At 43.1% G+C, this 21,171-nt stretch overlaps 1 protein-coding gene across 4 annotated transcripts in view; it reads right to left on the bottom strand.

Annotated features, from left to right (window-relative positions):
* The window catches only part of RPGR (retinitis pigmentosa GTPase regulator), a 125,572-nt gene extending 105,328 nt beyond the window's left edge, over window positions 1-20,244 (bottom strand). For all 4 annotated transcript variants that reach the window (XM_032219492.1, XM_032219493.1, XM_032219495.1 and 1 more), the window contains exons 1-2: window positions 20,164-20,244; window positions 18,876-19,001 (exon numbers count right to left, since the gene is read on the bottom strand). In XM_032219492.1, coding sequence (XP_032075383.1) covers window positions 18,876-19,001; window positions 20,164-20,191 — 154 coding nt within the window. In that variant the 5' untranslated portion in view covers window positions 20,192-20,244. The remainder of the gene's footprint in view (window positions 1-18,875; window positions 19,002-20,163) is intronic.
* Window positions 20,245-21,171: the final 927 nt, after the last annotated feature.

Raw genomic sequence — 21,171 nt, 5'->3', positions numbered from 1 at the left:
CTTTTTGCTAGTCAGCTAACTAAGGTATGTAGGAAGCACACCACAATAGTAGTGGGGGATTTTAACTAACCTGACATCAACTGGGAAACAAACTCTGCACCAAGTGGAAGATCCAACAGGTTCCTAACAAACCTAGCAGACAACTTTGTTTCCCAAAAAGTAGAGAAGGGAACAAGGGGATCGGCCATATTGGACTTAACTCTCACTAACAGAGAGGAAATGATAGAAGGTGTTGAAGCCACAGGAATCCTGGGGGCAAGTGACCATGCAATATTGGAATTCAACTATGCAAACACAAGTAGTAGAACAAAGTCAAACTAGAGTCTTGGATTTTAAGAGAGCTAATTTCAATAAACTTAGAGAGACCTTGGGAAAAATTCTTTGGATGAGAATCCTCAAGGAGAAAACAACTCAAGAAGCTTGGGAAATTTTGAAAAATGAGATTACAAAAGCCCAGGCTAACACAATACCAATGAAGAAGAAAAATAACAGCTCCCTAAAGAAACCAGCATGACTACATAAAGAACTCTCTGACAAATTGAAAGATAAAAAAGATAAGTATAAAAAGTGGAAAGAGGGGGACATAACTAAGGCAGAATATCAGCAAATAGCCCGAGCATGTAAAGATGAAGTGAGGAAAGCTAAGGCTCACAATGAAGAAAGGCTTGCCACAAAAGTAAAAAATAACAAAAAAAGCTTCTTCCAACATGTTAAAAACAAGAAAAAGGTTAAGGAAACAATTTGTCCATTGCTGGGAGAAAGTGGCAAGAAGGTGACAAGCAACAGGGAGAAAGCAGAACTATTTAACTCACGTTTTGCATCTGTCTTTACACATGACTATCCAACCTATCAAAAACAGCACCACAAAAATCAGATTAAGAACACAAATTGAAATAGGGAAGGAAACAGTAAGTGGGCATCTGTCTACAAATCACCAGGACCAGATGGATTACACTCCAGGGTTATGAAGGAACTGGCAGACGAGATCTCAGAACCGCTGAACTATCTTCCAGAGATCCTGGAGTACTGAGGAACTAGCAGAGGACTGGAAAAGAGCTGATGTGGTTCCCATCTTCAAAAAAGGGGGAAAAAACAGACCCAGGAAACTACAGACCCATCAGCCTGACCTCAATACCAGGGAAGATTCTGGAAAAGATAATCAATGAATTAACGAGCATCTAGAAGCAAACAAAGTAATAGCCAAACGCCAACATGAGTTTGTCAAAAACAGATCATGCCAGACTAATCTTATTGCATTCTTTGACAATGTGACAAAATTAGTGGACCAGAGGAATGCTGTCGATATAGTTTACTTGGACTTCAGTAAAGCATTTGATAAGGTAGACCATAACCTACTACTAGATAAAGTAGAAGAATGTGGGTTAGACAGCATCACCACCAGATGGATTCGTAACTGGCTGACCAACCGCACTCAACATGTAGTTGTCAATGGAACTGCAGCTTCATGAAGGGAAGTATGCAGTGGAGTATCCCAAGGCTCTGTTTTAAGCCCAGTACTCTTCAATATCTTCATCAATGATTTGGATGAGGGAATAAATGGGGAACTCATCAAATTTGCAGATGACACCAAGCTGGCAGGAATAGCCAACACTCCAGAAGATAGGCTTAAGATACAGAAGGATGTTGACAAACTTGAACATTGGGCACTATCTAATAAAATGAAATTCAATGGTGAAAAGAGTAAGGTTCTACATTTAGGCAAGAAAAACAAAATGCATAGGTACAGTATAGGTGGTACCTTGCTCAACAGTAGTAACTGTGAAAGGGATCTTGGAGTCCTAGTGGACAACCATTTAAATATGAGCCAGCAGTGTGCAGCAGCTGCCAAAAAAGCTAACACAGTTCTAGGCTGCATAAACAGAGGGATAGAATCAAGATCACATGAAATGTTAATACCACTTTATAATGCCTTGGTAAGGCCACACTTGGAATACTGCATTCAGTTTTGGTCGCCACAATGTAGAAAAGATGTGGAGACTCTAGAAAGAGTGCAGAGAAGAGCAACAAAGATGATTAGGGGACTGGAGACTAAAACATATGAAGAACGGTTGCAGGAACTGGGTATGTCTAGTTTAATAGAAAGAAGGACTAGGGGAGACATGATAGCAGTGTTCCAATATCTCAGGGGTTGCCACAAAGAAGAGGGAGTCAAACTATTCTCCAAGGCACCTGAGGGTAGGACAAGAAGCAATGGATGGAAGCTAGTCAAGGAGAGAAGCAACTTAGAATTGAGGAGAAATTTCCTGACAGTTAGAACAATTAATCAGTGGAACAACTTGCCTCCAGAAGTTGTGAATGCCTCAACATTGGAAGTCTTTAAGAAGATGTTGGATAGCCATTTGTCTGAAATGGTATAGGGTTTCCTGCCTAGGCAGGGGGTTGGACTAGAAGACCTCCAAGGTCCCTTCCAACTCTGCTATTGTATTGTATTGTATTGTATTATGTATTGTACATTGTTACAAGACATGCTGAGGTATACTATAAGATGGAAATCATATATGAGCAATGCACAGAGCTGTATGAAAATTATACCCCTTCATATAGATTTAAAATCATTGAGGAAGCCTTATTTTTCCCTTATGATGAAATCATAGCTCCCTCAAAGCTTATGTTTCTGTTTGGAGGTCTAGGCCTAACAGGTTTGCCTTATGTGTGGAAGGGGAGATGTGCAATTGGATATGTTAAAATTCCGCCCCACATGAGACTGCTACAAATAAGGCAAAAGAGAAATGTGGCTGGACCTCTAAAGCCTGGAAGTCTTACACCAATAGCGCTTGAACTGAACAAGAGAAAGGAAAATGTCTTTTTTGATTTAATGCAAATAACGTTGAATAGCTCATATTTTTGTGTAAAAAGGAGAGACTACAGTCTCTGATAGAATGATAATATGTTTTGTGGAAGTATCAGTGCCTGGAAATCATCATACAACCTAATAACTATAATCTCTCACATAATCACTATTTTTGGAGTCCACACAAGCCCAATAAGTGGACTCATCAGAAAAAACTGGTGAGAGTTGAAAACAATATTGCCTGCTTATGATTGTGTACATTACACGCCTCCTGAGGAAAGACGAGAAACATCATCTATGTGCAAGTGCCCACTGAACATGTTTTAGCTTGCACTGTAGTGGAAGAGGCTGCAGGGCCAGGGTTACAGTTACCTAGGGATGATTTTTATTCTATGGCTTGCATGTTTATGCATGCTTATCTTCGCATGTCATAAGAGGTCCATACACTATTGGATGCTTGACTACTCATATGGTAATTACTCATTGCAATAGACTGATAGACTGTTTTTTATTATGAGAGGATGAATCAAAATTTTTATAATAAGAATAGAGAATCACCTAAGAAAATAATGCCTCCGCCTACACATCCTATACATCATGCACATGATGTACACAATACTCATCCTAAGCATGATAACGATGATATCACAGCAGGTACAGAACCTGTGGATGGAACACATGCACATGAACATCTAGTTCATGCACCTGATGGTGGAAGGGAACATGAACATGTGGAACCACCTATAGGGGGACAAGAGTCACATGTTGTTATATAGCCAGGTGCACATCCTGTAAGATGGTCTATAACACCAGTGAATATTACCAGAAGTGCGGTATGGGGTGGGGGAGAGATGCATAATGCTTGCCATCATGCTCGTGCCTTGGATGAGAGTGCATCGATGAACCTTCATCAGCAATAGCTGCTTTAGCTGATGATATGGGTGTGTGACCAGACCGGAGTGACAATTGATTAGGACTTTGAAAAACTTTGTTGTGTAAAGGTTGGAAGTTGTTTCAACTCCTTGAAACAGCTAAATTCAGCTAAGCCGGATACTTTGCACAATATAACTATACATTGAACACGTCACTGAAAGTTCTGTTTATGATGCAAGAGATTGAGAATTAATTCACCTGAAGTTACCCAGATAACTGTCCTTATTGGAGAGAGGGTGAATTGAGAGAATAAGGCTAGAACCTTGAATTATTTGGATAAATTAGATGAGGTTATTTGAGGAACCTGATAGACTCCATCTTGAATATCTGACTAGCCAGCAAGCTTTTCTGAAAAATCACAGCCTGGAATGAAATCCTAGGGTCAGCATGACCTGCTCAGAAATAACCTAATAGCTTGGAAACTCCCTATGTAACGGAGTAACAGGACATGTTTTGCAGGAAGCCGGTAATGACCCTGGGAAAGTGAGGTCCTTTGGGGCTTCTGAACACGTATGCTTTCGGAATGTTTGGAGAATTTCCATGTACTTTGCACTTGTATTTTGTGCACACAATTGTATTTTCTGTATCCAAGTTATGACGCATATGATACATCATTTTGTGTATTTAAGGTGCGCCTATGCACCTTGTAAGGATTCTTATTTGCTTGGGAATCCACCTGCACAGGTGTAATAAAATAGCTGCTTTCTGTTACCATAGCCCCCTTGACCATTTTTTGCTATGAAGAAATTATATCTGGGATATTTTTCTCACATCAGTATTTTTTTCTAAGGAGAATCTCGCAATAGTATCCAACTTGCTATATAAGCTTATGTAATTGCACTATGCATCTCATATTAATTTATGATATTACATGACATAGTATCAGGGACGTGCAGTCACTAGAGGCAAGGGAGGCGGAGCCTCACCAGTCTCCTCAGGAAAAAGAAAGAAATTTAAATATATTTTTTTAAATAATTAAAGCCAAGATAGTTGCTACCAGATTCCAGCTCACAGTGGCTTGGTGTCTGCTTAGTGTTAACCAAAGCAGGAGGCGAGAAAACTCGGGGCCTCTTTTCCATAAGGAATTTTTCGCCTTCTAAAAGTTAATAAAGAGTTAAAAGGCAAAGAAGTTCAGATGGAAAAGAGGCACTAATTCTCCCGCCTCCTGATTTGGAAGCAGCCAATCGTGTCTTCTTGAGCACGCTTACGTTGGGCGGGGCGTGCTTCAGAGGAGAGAGGAGTGGGCGAGAAGGAGGAGGCTGCCACTTTGCTGCAGACCTGGGCGCTTGGTGGCTCCCGCGATGCAAAGTGCCCCACCATCCCCGATGCTGCTGCCCGCTGCCCCGGCCTGCTTCTCCAGGCTCTGCCGCTGGAAGTCCCGGATCGCCTCTGGGGGAAGGCTGGGTGAGAAGCGGAGCGAAGCTTCTCTGCAGCCTCCCGGCACTGCCCAGAGGCTCTTGCAGGAGCACGTGTCAGCGGCCGGCGGCCTGGAGTGGCCCCGGCTGTGAGACAAGGGAGCACTTAAAGCAGCCGCTGCCGCCACCGCCCATCCTTCACCCGGTGGGGCGGTGGTGGCGGCAGCGGCAGCGGCTACTTTAAGTGCTCCCTTGTCTCACAGCCGGGGCCGCTCCAGGCCACCAGCCGCTGACACTGGCTCCTGCAAGAGCCTCTGGGCAGCGCCGGGAGGCCACAGAGAAGCTTCGCTCCGTTTTTCACTCAGCCTTCCCCCAGAGGCGATCCGGGACTTCCAATAGCAGTAGCAGTAGACTTATATACCGCTTCATAGGGCTTTCAGCCCTCTCTAAGCGGTTTACAGAGAGTCAGCATATTGCCCCCAACAATCTGGGTCCTCATTTTACCCACCTCGGAAGGATGGAAGGCTGAGTCAACCCTGAGCCGGTGAGATTTGAACCGCTGAACTGCTGATCTAGCAGTAGCCTGCAGTGCTGCATTTAACCACTGCGCCACCTCGGCTCTTCAGCTCCAGCGGCGGAGCTTGGAGAAGCAGCGGACGCAGGCCGGGACAACGGGGGGGGGCAGCGGGGCACTTTGCATCGCGGGAGCCACCAAGTGCCTTTGCTGCAGACCCGGGCGCTTGGTTGCTTCCGCGATGCAAATTCCCCCCCCCCGCCGAGGCCGACCGCTGCCCTGCTGAGCCTCACCAGGTTATCAACCTCACCGCACGTCATTGTTATTCTTGGCATTTGGATGGCCACTCTGGAGATAAACTAGAGAAGCTTTTTATTTCATTCAGCACACCTCCTTATGCAGGACATAGGAGGAGCTATTTAAGTGCCATTGGGTGCTTGAAATCAGGATAGAAATAATTACCTCTGGCAGAAAGGAATCAAGTCAAGATTGGAGATTTTATTCCCGGCAGGGACGTGCAGGCAGGGGAGGCAGGGGAGGCGGGGCCAGTGTCATGAGGAAAATAAAAGAAAAATTTAAATAATTAAAAAGACTAAGGTAGTTGCTGCCAGACTCCAGAGTCACAGTGGATGATTCTGAGTCTGCTTAGTGCTAACCGCAGGGGGAGGCGAGAGAACTACGGGCATCCTTTGCATAAGGAATTTTTCACCTTTTAACCCTTGCTCAGAGTTAAGCAAGGGTTAAAAGGTGAAAAATTCCTTATGCAAAGGAGGCACATAGTTCTCCGCCTCCTGATCTGGGAGCAGCAAATCGTGCCTAAGTTGCTTTTTTTATTTAATTTTTTACATTTTCATCATGGTGGGCGGACAAGAGGAGAGTCGAAATCCACAGCTGGAAAAGGTATGTGGATCGGACGGGGGGAGGGGGGAATTCAAAATTATTGTAATTTAATTTGTAATTTTTTTGTGAGTAATTTATGTGTTTACGTGTGTTTCTTTCTTACCTTCACTCAAACAAACTCTCAATTTGAGAGAGTTTGTTTGAGAAGAGAAGGGCAGCCCTCTCCCCCCCCCACTGGGAGCCCCGTCCTGCTCCCCTCTCCCTTTCCTCCTCCTCCTCTCCCCTTTCTTTGCCAGCTGCCGCCTTGCCCCCGCCCCCGCTGTGTCCAACAGGCCAGGCGGCACGCGTTTATGTCCACCATAAACGCGAGCTGCCTGTCCTGTTGGACACAGCGGTGGGGACGTTGCTTCTTGCTGCCGCCGCGCTCTTGCCTCACCAACCATAATTCTCACCGCACGTCACTGCATAGTATATCTCAAAAATTTTTAGATCATATTACAATAAAATGTTATTTATTTTCAAATAAACAAACTGTGCAAGATAGACATACTTAATTTTTTTTTTACTTTATGTAAAATGTGTAAAAATGTACATTCTAATTTTTCCATGCAAAGAGCAGACTTGTAAGAAGGCAAAGAAGTCAATTGATGTTTTCTCAAAAATGTCATTTTTAAGACATAGATAGGTAACTTATGCATGAAGTAAGATTTATAGGATAATTGTACTTCCGGCGCCTGGGAAGCCTGATCTGCAAGCTCTGCAGTCAGCTCCGACCTCTCCCTGTCGGAGGGTCCATAGACCCCCTGAAGGGGGGGTGAAGTAAGGTGGGACCATTTGGCAGGTGTCCTCCGTGACTGGGAAAGCCCCCTCACCTGACAATGAGGAACAGCGGCAGCCCAAATGGCTGCCATGAAACCAGGGACAGCCTGAATACCCAAGACAGTGCTAGAGAGGAGAAAGTGAATGGAGTGTGAACTGGGTAAGAAAATACTTTTTATTGGAAGTTGACCCCAGAAATCCAAGGGGGAAGCATCTTTAAAGCTATTTGTTGAAGCTGCGAATGGACACACAGGAAAAATACCGGAGAATTGAAGGAGAAACTCTGCTTTTTAAATAATAAATAGAAACTTGGTTTCTCAAAGCTAAAAGACGTGGCATTGAGAGCATTTTAAAATACTGGAATTAAAATTCCAAACTTCTCTTTACAAAAATTGCTGAATTGCTCAATTATTGGATTTATAATTTAAGAATAATTTGAATAATTGCTAAAATAATTGAAATTGGAAGTCAACACTATTGCAGAGGTTGAAGCAGACAGAAGTGAGAGTGCCATCTGCTGACGAAAAGGAAAATATGCAAATTTGAAAATCACTATTAAAAAAAAACAACCCTGGAAATATCGGTTAAATACAGACCTATTCTAAGACTACTAGGGATCTGATTATTAACTAATGACTTCAGTTAAGAGTCCCTCAACATAATTTAATATTATTGAACATATAAAGTAATTTGAAGAGAATGGCAGTTGGTCCTACCTGAACTGCATGTTTCGAAGAAGGCGTGGGAGGAGTAACACATGGGTATTAACCCAGCCCTTTTGCCCTGGAGACTGAGGTAATTCTTTGAGGCCACACCTCCGTTCCTCCTTCTGACCTCCCAGATTAACCGATGGATCGTAGCAGAGCACCTGGAAGGAAAGGACAGACACAGCACAAGCACGTATCCTTCCAGCCTGGCCCTGACTGACCACTGAACGAACTCAGGCCCCTGGTGCGGTGTGCCTTAAGAGGGGGGGAAGTGACTCCTCCCACACCTTCTTTGAAACATGCAGTTCAGGTAGGACCAACTGCTAGTTTCCGAAGTGAGGCGTGGGAGGAGTAACACATGGGACATACCAAAGCAAGATGTCCTAGGGAGGGATCAATGGGCCTGAACCCCTTGAGAGTCTAGGACTCCCTGCAGAACCCTCCTACCAAAGGCTGCTTCCACAGAGGGGTAAGCATCTAGCTGGTAATGCCTAATGAAAGGCGAAGGAGAAGACCAGGCGGCAGCCCGGCAGATCTCCTCTATGGGAACCTGGGTGGCCCAGGCTGCTGAGGTGACCACACTTCTGGTGGAGTGCGCTGTGATGCCCTCTGGGACCTGAAGTCCCCGTGCCTTGTAGGCCGGTGAGATGGCCGCTCTGATCCACCTGCTAATGGTGGCCGGGGAAACTTTGGCTCCCCGGGTGGACGGCTGAAAGGACATGAAGAGGGCCTCTGACTGCCTAAAGGGCACCGTGCGCTTCAGATAAATGCGCAAGGCTCTTCTGACGTCTAACCTGTGCCAAGATCTTTCCCTATCCCTGGAGGGCTGCGGGCAGAAGTCCGACAAAACTATCTCTAAAGCCCTGTGGGAGAATTGACCTTGGGCATGAACGCGGGATCCAGTCTAAGAATGACCCGGGTCTCCAGAAAGGTGCAGAGGTCCACTCTGCTGGAAAGAGCGTTGATCTCAGATACTCTCCTGGCTGAGATGATGGCAACCAGGAAGACGATCTTAAGGGTAAGGAATTATAGAGAAACCTCCCTCAAGGGTTCGAATAGTGCCTCCATCAAAGCCTGGAGGACCGTGGGTAGGTCCCAGGTAGGGAATCGATGGGCCACTGGGGGTTTCAGTTTCGCTGCTCCCTTAAGGAAGCGCCTGAGGACTGGATGTTGGGACAAAGGTGGTGTGTCCACCACCACCCCCAGGATCGTGGAGAGAGCAGAGACCTGTCTCCTAAGCGTGCTGGGGGCCAGACCCTTCTCCAGACCTTCCTGTAGGAAGTCCAGAACCTGGGGCACAGAAGCCGAGGCTGGTACGATGTCCTTTGTTTGACACCATTCAGCGAAGGCAACCCAGGAGGCGTTGTAGATGCGAGTGGTGGACTGCCTCCTGGATGCCTCAACGGTCCTAATGACCTTTGTGGAAAATTGTGCCCCTCTCAGCTGTTCCCGCTCAAGCGCCAGACGGTCAGATGGAGCCACTCCGGATCCGGATGCTCCGGTGACCCCTGGTGTAGGGACACCTCCCCCAGGGGGATCCTCCAGTGAGGAGCTGAGGACAGCTCCACCAAGTCTGCTAGCCAGGGGCAACGTGGCCAGAAGGGAGCCACTAGAATCATCTCTGCTTCCTCTGACACCAGTCTCCTCAGAACCCTGGGAATGAGGAGAGGGGGGGGGGAAAGTGTAAAGACCTGGTGGCCATCTGCAGCGAAGGGCGTCTGTGTCCATGGCTCCTCTGGATGGGAACCTCGATACGAAGCTCGGCAGCTGGGCATTCGCTGGGGTTGCGAAAAGATCCACCGACGGGTGCCCAAACCTCTTGCAGATCTGCAGGAAGACGCTGGAATGGAGCTGCCACTCTCCATTGTCGACCGTCTCCCTGCTGAGCCAATCTGCTTGCTGGTTCTCTGTCCCGGAGATGTGTTCCGCTCTGATGGACTGGAGATGCCTCTCTGCCCAGTTCCCTAATCGGAGGGCCTCGTTGCGAAGAGCCTTGGAGTGGATGCCCCCTTGTTTGTTCACGTGGCCGTTGGCTGCCACATTGTCCGTTAGGACCAGGACATGATGACCGGTCACTGTGGTCTTGAAGTGGCGTAGGGCCAGGTGGATGGCCCTGAGCTCCAACCAGTTTATGTTGTTGCGCAGATCTATTGGAGTCCAGCGGCTCTGGGCTATCTGGGCCTCCAGGTGTGCTCCCCAGCTGAACAGGCTCGTGTCCATCGTGAGTACCTTCCTTGCTGGTTCCTTGAAGAGGGATCCCTTGTCTAATGCTGGGGTCAGCTACCAACGGAGCGAGAGCAGCACCTGGGGCGACACTCAAACCTTGAAGTTGGCGTCGCTTGTCCCGGCCTTCTGGTATGGAAGCAGGAACCATTGAAGCTCCCTGGTGTGTAGGCGAGCCCAAGGCACGATCCCTATACAAGAAATGAATTTCCCAAGGAGCCTGGAAAGAAGAACTACAGGGACAGAGCGTAATTTGCGAACTTCATGAATGAGCTTCACAAAGCTGTCCTTTCGATCCTGGGAAAGGAAAACCTCCCCAGACACCGAATCTATAATAGACCCTAAGTGCAGGAGCCTGGTAGATGAGACCAGGTGATTCTTCTCTAAGTTGAGAGAGAACCCTAGGGACCTGAGAGTGTTGATGGTGGTCCCCAGGTCCTGCCTGGCAGTGTCTGGGGACCTGGCTAGGACGAAGATGTCATCTAGGTAACAAAAAAGTCAGACTGGGAAGGAGTGCAGGTGACCTGCAGCCGCGGCCAGCTTCTTGGTAAAGGTCCTGGGAGCTGAGGCCAGCCCAAAGGACAGGGCGCTATATTGAAAGTAATTGCCCTCGTGGGAAAATCTAAGGAACCTGCGATGTTCTGGGGCGATTCTGATGTGAAGGTAGGCCTCCGTGAGGTCGATGGAGGCCAAGAAGTCGCCCTGTCAGATGCCCTCTAAGATGGATTTCAGGGAGGCCATCTTGAACCTATGGTAGACCACCCTGGAATTGAGTAGTTTAAGATCCAGGATGACTCTCCACCCCGCTGAACTCTTGGGGACCAGAAACAGGTTCGAATAGAATCCGGAAGGTAGGATTGAGGTTATAGAACCTCCGCTCATTGCCCCCCCCCCCCGGATTAGGAAAAGATCCTGCCTTAACCCACTGAGATTTAAGGACCTCCAAGAACATCTCTGAAGTGGGGATCTCCTCCTTCTCTACTGGGGGTCTATGGAAGGGTCCCTTCTTGCTACTCCCGCTAATACTAGGTGTGGCAGTCACCGGCCTGGGATCTGGGGGAGTATCCAGGTCTGCTGTGGCCCTGGCCTTACGGAGTAAGGAGCTGAACAAGGAAGGGGGGGAAAGGCCAGTGATGTTGGGGGCCTCAGGAGCCTGGGCATCCTCATCCTCAGAAAACCCCACCTCCTTCAACTCCCCCTAGTCTAAATTTGAAGCTTCACTGGCAGTCGAAGGGGAGGAAGACCTGGGCTCTCTTGTAGCAGGGGCTCTGGAATGGCTCTGATGATCCCTCGGCTGGTTCCGGGAAGACCTATGCTTAGACCCCTGGGGCTGATGCTTCATCCCAGAAGCAATCCCTTGAGCTATGGCCCTGGCTAAAACCTCCTGAAAGGTATTAGGGAACTCTGGAAGGGAGGGACGGAGCTCTGGAGGCTGTAGGAAGTCCCCTGCCTCTGGGGATTGCCGTGCCAGCCTGTGCCTTGCAGGGCTGGGAGCCCTGCACCCAAAGGGATCACCCCTAGTCTCAGATGGGTGGGCAGGCAAAAGGGGGGGGCATAAAGAACTGTGCCCTCTGCCTGAGCTCCTAGGAGAGCCAGGGGGGGCCCAGGGCCTCTACCAGCGTAGGCAGCCTGCGGGGGGAGCATGACCTGGAAGGGGATGGGCTGATGGTCGCCCTAAACCTTCTTGTGGAGGCCCTGGTAACTCTACCCCCTTAGTATGGGTCTCCTTCCTGGATGCCCTGGGGGTGCTTCTCCTGGCGGGGGATCTCCCTCTGGTGACCTGGGAAGCTCCTCTAGAGGTCCCTCGGCTGGATCCATCCCCTGGGGATCTAGGCTCAGCACCCCCGCTCCTCACCGCCTCCGCCATGCAATTTATGGTTCTGCCGATCACCCCTCCTCACTCTCTGCCGGCTCAGCTGCTTTGCGCGATGCTCTTCTAGCTCGCGCTTCCTTCCCCAGCCGTCGACCCACGGCTCGAGTGCCAGCGCGCACCGAAATCCAGGCCCCTCTGCGGATCACCGGCAGAATGGGGGCCGCTCTAGGCCTCTTCCGGCCTCCTCTGGCCTCCTCGGTGCTTCTTGAGTGCTCTCGGCGACCGTAGAAGGTACGCCGGTCATGCACTCACCCACGTGCTCAAGATGACGGGGGCAAGATGGCGACCGCTGACCTGCGGCCCAAGCTTCTCCTGTAGCTGGGGAGTGTTGGGGCGATCCCTACCGGATCCACGGTCCTCTGGAGGCCTGTGTCAGACTGCTGTAAGCCAAAAGGCCTCTCCACGCACTCTGATCGGTGCGGAGGCTCCTTCCCCTCTTACGCAACCGTCCGGCCACCTGGGGAGCGCATGCATGCTAGCAAGGCAGCAAGGCTTTCGCTAGCAGCGCTGAGCACGATCGAGGAGGAATGCAGCAATCAGATGGCTTCTTGAAGGTAAAAAACGCTAGAAGGAAAAAAATTTACACAAAAAAACCCTAGTCTTCCTAGGTGAGGGAGAGTCAGGAAAAACACTCCTTCTGGGCTGGAGACTGAGGTTAATCTGGGAGGTCAGAAGGAGGAACGGAGGTGTGGCCTCGAAGAATTACCTCAGTCTCCAGGGCAAAAGGGCTGGGTTAATACCCATGTGTTACTTCTCCCACACCTCACTTCGGAAACACAGGAAGAGAATAGGGAAAAGAGATAGGGGGTGGAATGGATAGTTCTGGAATTAGACAGTGGGAAAAGGTAGAGTTGGGAGGAAAAGTTAGATTGCATAGGCAAATAGAGGGAATAAAAGCTCCAAGGGACAAATATGGGAGGAAAATAAGATTAAAAGTTTGGAAGCGGGTAAGAGATGAAGGATAAGGGAAAATAGAGTAAAAGAATAATTGTATGAACATACTTCAATAATGTGTATTAATACCAGAATTATACAGCTTGGATTATTATTTTAGCAGTGTGATAGATAGGATAGGATAATATTGTAATATAAATGGATATGAAGAATGGGAAAAATAGACTTTGAATGACTGTACTACTAAATATATATAAAAATATGAATAACAGTGGAACAAGGGACAATTAGGGAGATAGATGATAGATAGATAGATAGATAGATAGATAGATAGATAGATAGATATAGATAGATAGAAAGATAGAAAGAAAGAAAGAAAGAAAGAAAGAAAGAAAGATAGATAGATAGATAGATAGATAGATAGATAGATAGATAGATACACACACACATACATATGTATTAATAGTAGAATTATATGGATTGAAGAACTGGAAAGAACATGAATAGAAATACTTTAAATATAAAAAGGATTGTGATTGATACTAAAACTGTATAAGGAGATCTTGGAAAAATGGAAGAATGAAAGATAGAATGCTGATTTAACTATGGAAATATGAATGACAAAATAGGTGGAAAACACATCTTTGAATACCATAGTGATATGAAAAGGGAAAAAAGTTAAAATAGGGATAGAAAATAGTCGGGAAAATAATTATTATATATTAATATGTTAAGATATACAAAAGGACAGAAAGATGGTTCAGAAAGGAAGGGTGATAATAAAAGACTTATATAAATAATATGAAACAATGGAAATGAAATGTAACATCTAGGAATAAGATTATGTTTATGTGTACTGAAATGTATGTTACCCAGTTACCACACCATTCATGCATGGATATGTAGAAAGAATATAAAAATAAAAATTTGATTGAAAAAAAAGTTTTATAGGATAATGTTTTTCAACCTATTTGTTTCTTCAACCTCCTGAAAAACTTTAAGTTACTTTAAATGTTGTATATACATTATGCATTGTTTTTTTTCTGTAAAATCATCTAGTTACGAATCCTGTTTCTCTCTGTTTTTTTTCATCTCCACTTGGAAAAATCATGACTTCAGTTGTAAAGGCAGTTGATGATGAAAAAGCTTTAAGATAATGATTGGATGTACACATAAAGAATTAAAGTAGTTTAACATGATGTGAAGTGCAGTTGATGTGGACTTGCAGGGGCGGTTTGGAGAACTAAGACGTCATTGTAAAAACAGAGCTGATGATCACGCAAAGACCAAGTAACCAGTGAATAAATAAGTATCATGGGACCTCTCCAGAGAAGGAGAGGATGAGAGGTCACCCATATATCCTCCACACAGCTACTACCTGCCCACAGGACAACAGTTTTCCAGGTTGAGGACCAGGAGAAAAATGGATTAGCCAACTTGCTTGCAACCACAGTTGAACTTTTTAAAGGGCTCTTAAGTTTGCAAACCTCACTTTCTAATCACTTTAGGATATGCCTATTAACCATTTTAAAGCCATTAAAGACCTTTAGAATAACAAGTTTGAAAAGTCTTCATTGGATTAGTTTATCTTCAAAGCTGAACAAAAAGAAATTTCCAAATTATAAGCTTAAGAATGTATTATTTTCAGACCATACAGAAGAGATACAAACAAACAAATGAACAAACAGCAGAAAGTTGAATAAGATATTGACGTTAGAACATTATAAATGGACTAGGGTTTCAGATAAATTTGGAATATGGAAACTTTTGCAATAATACTTTGGAATCTATATACTATATAATTTCTTATCTGTCTGTCTGTAACTTTTAATTGTACATTATAGGGGAACAATTTTGGAAACTGCAATGCAAGTTGTGGCTGCTTAGCATTGCTGCAATGATGTGGTTAGCTGTGGTTATGTAATTGTCATTTCCAGTGCTCCATACTAGCTTCCCACAAGGAAAGTCAATGGCTTTTTTGCCTGCCTATGATCATTCTGTTCCTCTGTTTGGATAAAGGATCATTCTGTTCCTCTGTTTGGAAAGAGTTTAGATAGACGAAAAATACAAGCCTATAAAATACAAAATGTTATAATAATGAAAATACCAAAGGAGAATTTTGAAGAATGGAGTCAAAAATTACTGGCCACAATATCAGCAATGTCAGTAGATATGTACTTCCATGGATAAGCTATGTCCAAAAGGACATGTTATTTAAGAAATGACAGATATAGAAAAAAGAATTTTTGACAAAATAGAGATAGCAGTCAAAATGCTGTAGATTTATAACTGATAAGTCAAGAGAATGATTTGGAAAAGGATTTCACTGGATTGGTTGATGTTTTAAAATTTAAAGAGAAATACAAGTGACAAACCAAAAAAGTGACCTGGATAATTTTTTTCGTATTAGTTTACAAAAGAGGCTTCTTAAAGCCTTGAAGAACCCTATGAAATGGGACAACTAAGAAAAGAAATCAAATCCTATGATAGTATTTTAATGAACTAAGGATTAAGACTGTTAGAAATAAAATGAAGAAATATTTAATTGGTTTATTTGATCAAGGTTAAAACAAAAGATATTGTTATTTCTGACAACCCTTTGTGGTCTTTCTGCTGGCATCAGGACTGAAAAGATGATGCTTTATGGTTTTATTTATAAATAAAGGATGGGATATGCAATGGAGAATTGTAACCTTTTAGAGAGGGTGAATAGTCACTAAATGTGTTTGTACTTGTTTTGATGAAGATTGGATAAAGATGGGAAGACTCTTCTTTATATATTCCTTTTCCCTTTATTATATTCTGTTTCTTCTGTCTTTTTTCTCATTTTCATTGCACTTTTTATCTTTTTTCTTCTCTTTAAGTTTAAATGTGTTAGATATTATTATTGTTATAATTAAAATTCTTAGCAAAACTACAGTATATCAAAAAATGAAATGCAGCTGATATGATTTCTAAGTATTACTTTTGGGAATTATATTTAAGTCCACTATAGGAAAGAAAATGCTTTTAAACCTCCTTTGGGCTTTAGTGGAAAATATTCTTATATTCTTCAAAGAATCTGGATTATTTACTTTGCATTATTAATATTTAACAATTGTTTGTGTTTTATAAATCTATTTATATAGAGATTTATTAGGTAGCATGTGATAAAATAGATTGTCCTTGACTTATGATCATAATTGAACCCAAAGGTTCCTAAGCAAGATAGTAATTAAGTGAGTTTGGCCCCATTTTATGATCTTTTTTTGAAACAGTTGTTAAGTAAATCACTGCAATTGTTAAGTCAATAACAAAGCTGTTAAGTGAATCTGGCTTCCACATTGACTTTGCTTGTCATAAGGTCACAAAAGATGATCATGTGAACCAGGGATAATGCAACTGTCATAAATAAGAGCAAGTTGCCAAACATCCAAATTCCGATCACATGATCATGGGATACTGCAATGGTTGTTTGAAAAATGGTCATAAGTCACCACTTTTTTCAGTGGTGTAACTTTCAATAGTCACTAAACAAATAAGTGTATTCAAACTGCATAAAATTGGAAGAAACTCTGAAAAGTGGAAAAAGCAATGATATACTGATTAAGCTTAAATTATACTAAAATAGTTGATAGGAGTGATTGTTAACAGTTAAGTTTAAAAATGTTTAATAAAATGTTTAATAAAATAAGAACGGACCTTGTTTTTTGTTGTAAATACAAAATTATTGTTATTATTTTAAACTATATTCCTATCATATATAAACTGATATATGGACAAGAGTATTTTCTGGATCCTATTTACAATTAAAATACTTATTCTTCAACATTGAAAGGTAATAAACTAGCCCCAAGAATTAAATAGACTGGAGAATTTATATATTTGCAACTTAGAAATTAATATTAATTAAATAGATTAGGTATGGATGATTACAATGAAATAGGGCTAGTGTTACTGAATTATATAATTTTTAAACATATATTTGTGTCTGGGAATACATGCCTCTTATGTTTTTGTTTTATTTAATTTCTCCATAACTTTAGTACAGTTTATCTTTTTCCTGGTTTTTGTTTCTATTAATAAAAGTAATTTATAACTTCTGTACTTTGCATTTGCAAGTTTCTAGGCATTTTTGGTAAACATTACTATTTTTTGACTTCTGTGTTTCTTTAGTACTTCAGGGAATTTAGGTCAGAATTTAGTACTTGGTCATGCTTGTTGAGAACCTATGAGCAGATATCCACAGCATGCAGCCTTTCCTGCCAGATTTATTTGTTTGTTTGTTTGTTTGTCAAACATGTACAAAATAACAAGTATAGGTATGAACATATACATGAACAAAGGAAGTAAATACAGATAAATGGGGACAGTAAGACAGGGATGGTAGGCACGCTGGTGTGCTTATGCACGCTGCCTTCACAGACTTCTTAAGAATGGGGTGAAGTCCACGATAGACAGTTTGAGATTGAAGCTCTGAGGGTTTGAGGCTGTAACAATCGAGTTGGGTAGAGCATTCCAGGCATTGAGCACTCTGTTGCTGAAGTCGTATTTTCTGCAATCGAGTTTGGAGCAGTTTACCTTGAGTTTGTATTGATTGTTTGCCCGTGTATTATTGTGGTTGAAGCTGAAGAAGTCGTTGACAGGCAAAACGTTATAGCAGACAATTTTGAGTACTATGCTTAGATCAAACCACAGATGGCACAGTTCCAGATTGACCAAGCCCCAAATTTCAAGCCTGGTAGCACTGACTTTCTAGGGAGGCTAGCAGAAAAAATTGCAAATACTGATCATACGATCACAGGGCATTTGGCAACCAATCATAAATGTGAATAGGATGCTAAATTCCCTTGTAACAACCACATATATGATAGACAGAAGAGCTTTACAATCTGTAAAGCAGCCTTTCTGAGCTATCATAATTTTGAATGGTTGATAAACAATTGTAAATTGAGGATTTCCTGTATTTGTTCAATAAACCTTTAAGACTTTTTAAAGGTTTGAACTAATTTGAATTTATAACATTTTTAACATATCTAATATGTATTTTGATTATATTTACAGACCCCAAGGGAGAGAGGCATCTAAAGCGCTACTCAATTTGACTCTCTTGTTATATAATATCAATCAATCAGAAAACAGCTGGAAGGGACCTTTGAAATCTTCTAGTCCACTCCCTGCTCAGGAGGAGACCCTATACCATTTCAGACACATAAATGTCCGGTCTCTTCTTAAAAACCTCCAATAATGAAGTGCCCACAAGTTCTGAAGGCAAGCTGTTCCATGGTTAATTGTCCTCATATTAGGAAGTTTCTTCTTAATTACAGGTTGCTTCTCTCCTTGATTAATATCCATCCATTGTTTCTTGTCCTTCCATCTGCTGCTTTGGAAAATAAATTGACCCTTCCTCTTTGTGGCTGCTTCTCAAATACTGGAATACTGCTATCATGTCCCTGCTAGTCCTTCTTTTCTCTAGATTAGCCAAACCCAAATCCCACAACTGTTCTTCACATGTTTTAGTTTCCACACCTTTAATCATCTTAGTTGTTCTTCTTTGCACTTTTCCCCAAAATCTCAACATCTTTTTTGTAATGTGGTGACCAAACTGAATGCAGTATTCAGGTGTGGCTTTACTAAGGTTTTATAAAGAGGTGCTAATACTTCACATGATTTTGATTCTATGTCTCTGTTTATACAACTGAGGGTTATAGTAACTTTTTTGTCTAATACAATTTGGTTAGTCAAGGTTAACTTTAGAACTGGATGATTAGGAAAGCCTATTTTATCTAGTTCATTTTACAATAAAAGTGTCAATTTCTGAAAATATTAGTAAATGCCTTCATATAATACTATCAACACAATACAGTCTTCACTTTAAAAAATAAGAACATCGAAACATATGGTTCTAAAACCTTGTTATACTAACCTGTAACAACAGATGTATGTTCATCTCCACATGATATGTGTAAAGGCTTGTCATTTTTAAACCAAAACTTGCTAGGTACATTTTCTGCAAATTTGCTTTTCCCAAATGTGAATATAGCACCTGATTCTAAAAAGAAAATACTTAAATATTAGTCTGAAATCAATTTTATATATTTCTACTAACAACTAATTTTGCCACTTAATCTCAAAATAATGGCACTGTATACATTTCTTTTTCAAAGTCTTAATTTTGCCCTTATAGATAGAGACATTTATTCCATAATTAACTATTACTTATACCCCAATAACTATCAAATGGTATCACATAAAGTACTGGCTGGTTGATGTATGTTTCCCCTTTACATTTAGCATACAAGTAGGATGAAAATACAATATAACTGATCATTAAAGTTGCCATACACAAAACAGCACTGAACGAAGTGGCCTGTTTTTCCTTAGTCTTTTACAGAGATGAATTCTCCCTACCAATATCTTCTACCTCTTTTATACCTCTTCTATTGGCGGTATAAAAAATTACTGGTTCATTATTTAATAAGGATACAATAGAAACATAACCAGAGGATGCTGTGCTCACACTAAGAAGTATAGTAACTTCCCAAAATTTCCAGAGCACACCAAATTAATTCTTCAAAAAAGAAGAAAAAGGTAAGAGTATCCTATTGTATTCACAACCCTTTTCTACATTATTTTCAACACATATATTACAAAGTACATACAGTATGTATCCTGTAGTTCAACAATCATGAAAGGCCTTATGCTAGAACTTCTCCAAATTTTTAGAAAGAAGCAAATCAAATTGCCTTACAACAATTCTAACTAAAAACTTGAAGCCTCAAGCCCTCCTTCATCCGTTCAGTTATATATTCCGCAAAGTCAGCAACCTATGAAAATTAAGGTTATTTAAGGTAGAGTGCAGGCTAAACTTTATGCTTTTACTCCGCAAGCTGAAAAAGGAGATATACTCAGAAGACCGAGAACGGTTCCCATATTGTAAGAAGACAAAAGCCATGACTGAAATGCACCCCGCCTCCGCCCTTTGCAGCGGCGGGCTCACGAACTAAAACCTTCAAGGGCGCCTTCCGAGGAAATGAGGTCCCATTACAACAGGGCTGAGCAGCAAGCAGAGGAACAACGGGAGCGGAGAAGAGATTAGCAAGCGATGAGGCACCCGCGCTGGCTTGCTCGGCAAAGCCCGCAGATGGGGCCAGAAACGAAAGGGGGCTGCCGGCACCAATCAGCTAACTTCCCGAGGTGAGGATAGGACTCACCAGGTACCTGCTCCTCATCTTCCCCCATGACGGGCAGGAGGGGGGAGGGGGCGGGGGCGGGCTGGTAGATGGATCCGCAAGCCGCCCCGAGCCCGGAAGTAAACAAATCTTCTGCCATTAGCAACGAAGGCCGGCTCTACCATAGAGTAGTAGTAAGGCTGCATAGAGCGTAAGTGATGGACCATCCTCCCGTTGGCCTCCTTGTCGCGTCGTCCCCCCCCCCCCCGACGCAATTAATAAGGTTCAAGCTGCAGTTTAAATGTATCAGAAGCCGAGCTTCCTAAGTCAGTAAATAAACTCCTCCATAAACATTACTCAAGAGACAAGAGGCTCCGTTGTGCAAGTTCAAATACATGCCTGTAAATTAGTATGGCTAGTGGTGCAGTTAGGTAAATCTAGTTTCTGAACAAGCAGAATTGAGCATATTAGATTGAGGTACACAGATTTACTTCAGGCTGGCATGAGACCGCTGTAAAATTATCTCCTCCCCTGTATATGAAGGATCAGATGATGGAATGTATGTACAGATGAGGCCCTGGGAATCAGAGGAAGGGTCATATGTGGAGATAGGAGCCAGGTGTGGATATAATGGACATGAGTGAGGAATATGAATTCTGATAAAACATCTTTTTGCCTTAAAACACAATCAAGCAGCTTTGCTCCTTCCTGTCTCTCTCTGAGGAGGGGGTTGAGAGGGGCGGTTGCCTTGAGACTAAACTGTTCTTATATAAATATCGCTGCAGAAGGGGGGTTGTGGGGGAGTGGAGGTGTTGCCTTAGACAAAGAATTAAATACTGCTTTTCTCATGTTAAAAGAAATGTCCTGGGTTCGGCTCCAAGTGGGGAAAAAGACACTGGAGACATGGAGACTGCTTGGAAAGATGGTTTATTGGTGGACAGGATCCCATGGCTTGAGTCCTGAACAAAAAAGGTGATTCCATGCTTCAATGTTGGTGGAGAAAAGAGAAGGACTGAGATGCTGAGTCCCTGGTTTTATGCCCTCTCTGGC

This window comes from Thamnophis elegans, chromosome 6 (assembly GCF_009769535.1).
Source record: "Thamnophis elegans isolate rThaEle1 chromosome 6, rThaEle1.pri, whole genome shotgun sequence".
NCBI classification, from domain to species: domain Eukaryota; kingdom Metazoa; phylum Chordata; class Lepidosauria; order Squamata; family Colubridae; genus Thamnophis; species Thamnophis elegans.
Note: the sequence above shows the minus strand (reverse complement) of the source record. Positions and strands in the feature narration are given on the sequence as shown.